Genomic DNA, 7,500 nt, shown 5'->3' with positions numbered 1-7,500 from the left:
TATACAACGTTTGCTGTTCAGTGAGGTATGTACCAGCATTATTAAACATCGTCGCGTTCTTTATTGCTCTCATGTGTGCAACATAGTAAGCAAATATAACAAAGCAAATAACATGGGCCTGCAAAACGGATGATATTTGAGGGGCATGATGATGGGAAGAGTTTTGGCTTCACGGCGGCGACGCTGTTGATGATGACGAAGACGATGACGGTGATGATGTGCGGCAACGCGTGGCCGTGGCGAGGAGCTCTCTCTGTAGCAGAGCGAAGCTGCCGGGCCACTTAGCTCCCGGCGGAGGGATCTAAGGACATTCTCGTGCTTACTGTTGACGGGCGAGGAGTACCTATGTGCCTTCTGGGATACCTGCTGTTGGTGCAAAACGCTCGCGCAGTTTATTCGCATGCAAGCTGACACGCACGGACGCACACGCACGGACACATTAGATGCCATTATTGTGGCCTCCATCCCCCGGCGCAACCCACATGCGCTCACGTTCAAATAGGCTGTGGACGGTTGCGTTCGAAATCACGTCACATGAGAGCGGGAAAACTTATCTTACATCACATCCGGCGGCGGTGGCTAAGTTCGTGTTTATCTGTCAGTGTCAGTACTACTAGGGAGGACGTGCCTGGGCGACGCTACTCACGCTTTACCATTCACGCCACGATAGCGTCCTTTTAGTCGGTGGCTGTACCGTTCGGTGTTCCCCCGCGACGCTCCTGCGAAAGGGACTCGCGGCCTCTCTCTCGTCCGTGTGCGAAATTAGTGATTAAAAGTTCCGCTGGGTTGTAGCAGGGAGGAGTAGCAAGGACATCGGCCGTGTGTTTACGAAGGGCTAGGAGCAGGACACTCGTGACCCCATTACTGTGAGCGTGTGTGTGTGTGTCACCCCCGCGCCAGTGCCAGTGCCAGAGCCTCGTCTGTGCCGTCTTTGTTAGTCCTCGCTCCCCTGGCTGGCCTGCTGTCTCTCCTACCAATTAACGGTGCCTCGGGGCGTCACCCTTGATCCTGAAGGAGGCGATGTAGGAAAGCGCGGACTCCTGTTGAGAGTGCCCTCCACCCCTGACCCCCCCTTCCGTTATCCTGTATAGACAAGAAAAAGTAAAATGTTCCACACGAAAACGTCAGTGAGTGTAAACGTAAGTGTTGAGACGAGTGGTGTTGAACCTTTATCTCTAGTGCTGAACCTTTTATTATTATTATTATCATTATTATTATTTATTATTATTTTATTATTATTATTCGGTGACTCGCATATTTCATGCAGCGCGAGTGGAGTGGAAACCCTGTGAGGCCGACCACACCAGGCTGTAAGGTCCTGTTCACAGCTGTGTTGCTGCGTCATGTAAAAGACCCACTTTGAAAAAGAGAGGGGGTATTTTTGTGGCGTGGTTTTTCCTCCATTGGCTGGTTATATCGGGAGGCTCTTGCCGCCCCCCCTTTTCGAAACTCACGATAAAAGGGGAAGGGGAGAAACGGACAGGGAGGGGGGGGAGAGTGAGTGGTGGTGAGTATGAGTGAGTGAGTGAGTGATGAGTGAGTGATGAGTGAGTGAGTAAAAGTGAGTGAGTGAGTGAGTGAGTGATGAGTGAGTAGGGGGGAGTGAGTGAGAGAGGAAGAGAGGAAGAGAGGAAGAGAGAGAAGAGAGAGGAGAGAGAGAGTGTTAGGGGGATTTGGGTGAGTGGAGTGTGATGGATGAGAGAGAGAAGAAGACATAAAGATGAAGACATAAAGAGATGAAGACATAAAGAGATAAAGAGGTTTAAAGATAAAGAGATTTAGAGATAAAGAGAGGAGGAAAGGAAGAGAGAAAGAAAGAGACAGACAGAACCAGCAGACAGACAGACACAGACACACAGTTCGAGGTGAGGTTATACGCTTTTTGGGGCATTGCTTTTGGAAAACATTTTATCTACCCTTGCTCTTCCTCTCTAGATTCATTTGAAAAAGGGGTAAATTTAATCCCGCCGCTGTTCTGGATGGTTTATCAGCGGAAGAAAAAGGGCCCCTCGTTTTATTCTGGTCTTTTTTTGCCCCGAGGGACACTGATTTCAGTTTTCCCCCCCTTTCTCTGCTCTTGCTCTCTTTTCTCTCTCTGCTCTCTCTCTCTCTCTCCTCTCTCTCCTCTCCCCTCCCCTCTCTCTCTCTCTCCTCTCTCCCTCTCTCTCTCCCCTCTTCTCTTCTCTCCTCTCCCCTTCCTTTTCTTTTCCCGTATCACTCCAAAGCATACAACATGAAAACTACAATTAAAAATCATGCTGTGACCAGGCGGCTAGACATGACCACCTTTTAAAAGAGTATAATTATATAAAATATTATATATATATATATATATATATTATAATATATTATATATATAAATATATATAATATAATATATGGCGGCTGGGTGATATTAATATAATAAATTTAAAAATTATATATAATTATTATAAATATATATATATATATAATATATTATATTATTAATTGCTGGGGTAGTGAAAATAAAAAAGAGTTCACGTCGGCAGAAAAAAAAAAAAAAAAAAGGCCAGGCCAGGCTTGAGCCAGGGTCATGTTACAGGTGCGTGGCGTGAGGACCGCTCGGCCTCGCTGAACTGATTCCACACGAGGGGAAATTTGGGGGAAATTGGATTAGCTTAACGTGAGGAAGGAAGGGGGGGGGAGGAGGGAGGAGGGTCTAGAGGTGAAGTTGGCGATGGGAAACAGATACAGGAGAAATGGAAGAGGAAAGAGGGGAGAATAATAAGGTGATGAAGAGTGATGCAAATGAATGATGGGAAGGCATAATTGAGAAGTATTATGGTAAACTGTTATCGAGTTTTTTTTTCTCTCTCTTTTTCATTTTAGGTAAGAGTAAAATAACTTCGTATATTAGTTTATATACAATGTTTTCTTTTCCTTTTTTGGTGTTATTGCTATCAAAGTTACTCTACTTCGACTTGGAAAGCCACATGGTTGATCGTATGAATTTTTTTCAATTTCTTTTATCCGATATGAAGGTTATCTTTACCACACACTCATTCTCTCATTCAGTCTCTCATTTACACACACTCGCTCCCTTTGACTCATACCGTCTTCAGAAACCTCACTCACACGGCCTTTTAGGCAGCTCCCCGTCGCCCAAGCGCCCGCATCATCCCGTGTGACATTATTTCCATCTTACATCAACACCTTGTCCATTGTCCATTCATTCCCCGCCCGGTCACTCCGCCCCGACTCGTCCCTCACAACTCTCTTTTCCTTTGCAGTTGCAGAGCAAGCGCGAGATGTTCTTCAAGAGTGACGGCAGCAGCGGCGGCGGCTCTGGAGGAGGAGGCGCCCCCCTGGCTGCGCCCTCGACCGCCCCTCCCGCGCCCCCCGTGACAGCGCCCTCGACCGCGCCGCCGCCGCCCCCCAGCGCCAACAGCGCCCCCGCCGCCGCGCCCGCCAACGTCGCCTCCATCAAGGAACAGCTCCTCACCACCAAGGAGCGGAAAGAACACAAAGATGAAGAAAACAAAGAGGTATGCCAAAAGGACCTTTTCCGTCTGATTAGTTGTTGCCTTTGTTTCCGTTTTTTTTTTTTTACCCCCCACATTTATATAATGAAATGTGGCACACTTGCCCAAGCTATTGTTGATTATTTGATGAACTTCTATATCCGCTGTATGGTATTTGTTTGCATGATGATGCTTGCAAGAAAAACAAAATTTTTGACTCTTTCATTCCAAAGCAGACAGACGTTCATGTAGATTCTTAACCTTGTCTTGTAATCTTCAGAAGGGGGAAAGATGTTATATGGCGGTTGAAAAAGATATACTTACCTATACTAGCATTTACTTTGTAACTTAATTGCGCAATTGTTGCTTCGTGATGCGTACTTATAAAAGCAAATGCACGTACGCAAGGAATCAGAACGTACCCATCATTGCTGAAGTAGGACCATCCTGTGAATATATATTTTATTTAAATCCTGCCCTCCCTCCCCTTCCATCTCTCTCTCTCTCTCTCTTTCTCTTTCTCTTTCTCTTTTCTCTCTCTCTCTCTCTCTCTCTCTCTCTCTCTCTCTCTCTCTCTCTCTCTCTCTCTCTCTCTCTCTCTCTCTCTCTCTCTCTCTCTTCCCCTCTCTTCTTCTCTCTTCTCTCTCTCTCTCTCTCACCTCCTCCCTCTCCTTTCCTCTATCCCTTCTTCCCACTCCGTCTGCTCCCGCAATTATTTGATTCTGATTCTTCCCCCTTCCTCTCCCTGCGTCCTTTCTCTCCTCCTGCCTTCTTTATCCCCCCTCCTCTCCCGTCCTCCTCCTCTACCCCTCCCTCTCCCCTCTACCCCCCCCTCATCCTTTATTCCCCTCCATCCATCCATCCTTCCCCTGTCTCTGTATGTCGCCGTAATCATGACAAAGTAATAACGCGTATTGTGGCCTTCCCTTCCGTTTTAACGAGATCTTCCTTTGTGGTTTTATCTCATTTGTTCTCTAATGTTTTTCCTTTTGTGCGTCTGTGTTTGTTTATGTTTATGTTTATGTGGGTTGTTCATCATGTTTTCTTCTTGAGACTTGTTAACTTGTCACCTCGTCTGCCGTTTCGTTTGATGCAGTGTAAATGGGATGGCGTTTGTGTACCCCGGTTATTCGCCTCCCTTTCGTCTGCCTGACCTTCGCCCCTGTTTCACCTCAGTCGAATTAACAACCAACTGTCGCAAGATACTACTGGAAATGTAAATGGCGGTGTGGTTAAACCTTTTCGCTCTCTTCCCCTAACCCCCCCCCCCTTCTATTCTACTCCCCCTCCCCTTCCCCTGCTCCTTTCTCACTCCCTATATCCTCCTCCTTCTCCTTCTCCTGCTCCTCGTCCTCCTTTCTTTCCTCCTCTTTCTCTTCTTCCTCCTCCTCCTCCTCCTCCTCCTCCTCCTCTTTCTCTTCATGTTCCCCACCCCCTTCCCCTTCCCCTTCCCCTGCTCCTTCCTCTCCCTCCCTCACTCTCTCCCTTTCCCCTTCCCCCGCCCCCTCTCCCTCCCCCTCTCCCTCTTCCTCTCCCTCCCTCACTCTCTCCCTTTCCCCTTCCCCCATCCCTTCTTTCCCCCTCCCTCCCGCACCCCCCACCCCGCCACCTTGTGCAACCCAAACTCGTTTCTCCCCGCCCCCCCCCCCCACCGTCATGGGGGGACCCGTGCCGTATTAGCCACATATAACGCAAGCGGTTTCGGAGTGCGTGGATTGCGTGTGACACGGCTAGTTACGGCCAGTCACTTCGCCTCAGGTCCGTTTCTCTCCGCCGTGGTTCGCCCTTTAGCTCTATCGCTGCGAGAAAAAGAATGGGAAAAAGAAAGAAAGAAAGAAAGAAAAAGAAAAAAAAAGAATGGGAAAAAGAAAGAAAGAAAGAAAGAAAAGAAAGAAAAAAAGAGGTGGCGAGTCTGTCACTTTTCGGGGTCTGTAATTGCAGCTCGATATTGCACCTACGTTCACTTTTCCGAGATTATGAGGCGTCTGAAATTAGGAATAGCATTTTGTATTGACGTTTGAGCAAGAGGTGCACAATTGAAGGATTTATTTTCGTTTTCCGTGCTCCATTTTTTCTGTATTTCTCTCATTCTTCCTTTCTTTTTCCATTGACAGCGAATCTGGTCTACTTTATTTCAATAATTGTTTGCTTGTCTTGTTGCTGGTGCGAGTTTATAAAGGTGAATAATGGTTCTGTAGACATTGGGGGAAAAATAAGGGTAGATGGAATCCACTGAGAGAGAGAGAGAGAGAGAGAGAGAGAGAGAGAGAGAGAGAGAGAGAGAGAGAGAGAGAGAGAGAGAGAGAGAGAGAGCCATGGTCTGTGAGCGTGTTTATGTATGTGTAATCATTGTATGTGCGTGTTTGAAGGCGCAGTCGAATGGCAGGCTGGCCAGGTTGAGGTTCCAAATGACGGATCGACAGAAAGGATGGCACGGTCGAGTACAGCTGGGGGACAACACAATCCTCATGTCATGTTTGTGATTGTGTTTTGGACTGGGATCTCTCTCTCTCTCTCTCTCTCTCTCTCTCTCTCTCTCTCTCTCTCTCTCTCTCTCTCTCTCTCTCTTTCCCCCAATCTATCTATCTCTGTTTGTCTCCCTCTCTCTCTTAATTCTCATTTCTTGTGTGTACCTTCCTTCCTTTCACTCACTTCGTATCCTTCGTGATTATTTCTCTTCTTGTTTTCCTTATACTCAACGTGTTCTTGCCTCACGGATGATTTTGGTGTGGTCGCTTTTTCCTTGATATTTTTCCTCGTTCTTGCCATGTCGTTTAGCTTTTTATGCTCCTATTTTCCCTACGCATCCTGGGCCACGTTAGCCTGTGCTTTGCAGGGCGGGCGATGTTGTGATTGAAAGAGTGTAGGCGGCTTTGAAGGCGACTCCCCCCCCCCCCCCGTTCCCTCCCAGGTGAATTAGGTGAATAGGGTGGAGGGGGAGGGGGAGGAGACACGCTAGGTGCAAGCAGGACGAGAGAGGATAAAAAAAAGGAGTGGAAGGGATAAAGCGCTAAGATGAGTCATGGGGCGTGACTAGTGATAGTCATGGGCAAGGAGAGAGAAGGTCCGATAGCGGGGGGGGGGGGGGGGTGAGGGGCATGACATGGGTAGGGTGGTGGGGTGGGGGGTTGTGGGGGAATTAGTAGGCCTGTGTGGTAAGTACGATGCAGAGGAAGTGTAAGAAGAGAAGACAAGAGACAAAGTGTCGTGATGATTATGATAGATGGAAGTGAACGTAGAAAGGTTGCGGTCGTCGGGAGTTTCTACCGTATCTCTACCGTCACGTGGTACATGTGTAGATAGACGAAGGGTAGATGGCGGTTGGCGGCGGCGAGGGGGGGGGGATGACGCACCGACGATAAAGCAGGGAAGATAGATTGGTTGATAACGGTTCGAGATCTACGGATTATAAGGAGCGAGAAGGGCTGCGCAAGGGGGATGGCGCAACGCTGGCTGAAGGGTTGAGGTTGTTTATTTGTTTATTTGTTTATGATACAAGGAGGGTTGATTGGCGAGAGGGATTGGGACTTTATTCAACTTTTCGTGTCGCTCTTCGCTCGACTGCCAGCTAACATTTTCCAGCCTCATGTTTTTGTTCTTTGTTTCGCTTGCTTGCCTGCCTGCTCTTCCGTTCTGTAACTCTTTCTCTTTCCCCTCCAACCCCCCCCCCACACACACACACATTTTTCATGTTCTCCCCCCCCCCCCCACACACACTCCTATCTCCCCATTTTCGTCTTTTTCCTCTCACATATATCCATCCCGTACTTCTATTCCCCCATTATCGTCTTTTTCCTCTCACGTAGACCCCCCCCCCCCCGCCCCCGACGTTGACATAAAGAAGAGTTGTCGATGTGCGTCTTGAAGAAAGTGCTAAGACATAGCAGCGTAGCGAGCGATGAGAGGGGAACTTCTTTTTTTACTCACTTCCATTATATTCCAAGCTAGTGATTCCCTTTCCTTTATCGCCGTGTCTTCGATGCTGGCACGTGTGCGCTGTCATGTCATAACGCCAGTG

General features: G+C 48.0%; 1 protein-coding gene across 12 annotated transcripts in view; it reads left to right on the top strand.

Moving 5' to 3' along the window:
- Nucleotides 1–7,500, top strand: part of LOC119595746 (septin-7-like) — a 178,967-nt gene that overhangs the window by 96,139 nt on the left and 75,328 nt on the right. For 10 of the 12 annotated variants that reach the window (XM_037944869.1, XM_037944871.1, XM_037944873.1 and 7 more), the window contains one exon: nt 3,252–3,506. In XM_037944869.1, the coding sequence (XP_037800797.1) occupies nt 3,252–3,506 (255 nt within the window). Of the gene's footprint in view, nt 1–611; nt 1,140–3,251; nt 3,507–7,500 lie in introns of those variants that run through there. The other 2 variants (XM_037944875.1, XM_037944872.1) reach the window with 2 other exon arrangements.

This window comes from Penaeus monodon, chromosome 36 (assembly GCF_015228065.2).
Source record: "Penaeus monodon isolate SGIC_2016 chromosome 36, NSTDA_Pmon_1, whole genome shotgun sequence".
Taxonomy (NCBI): Eukaryota; Metazoa; Arthropoda; class Malacostraca; order Decapoda; family Penaeidae; genus Penaeus; species Penaeus monodon.
Note: the sequence above shows the minus strand (reverse complement) of the source record. Positions and strands in the feature narration are given on the sequence as shown.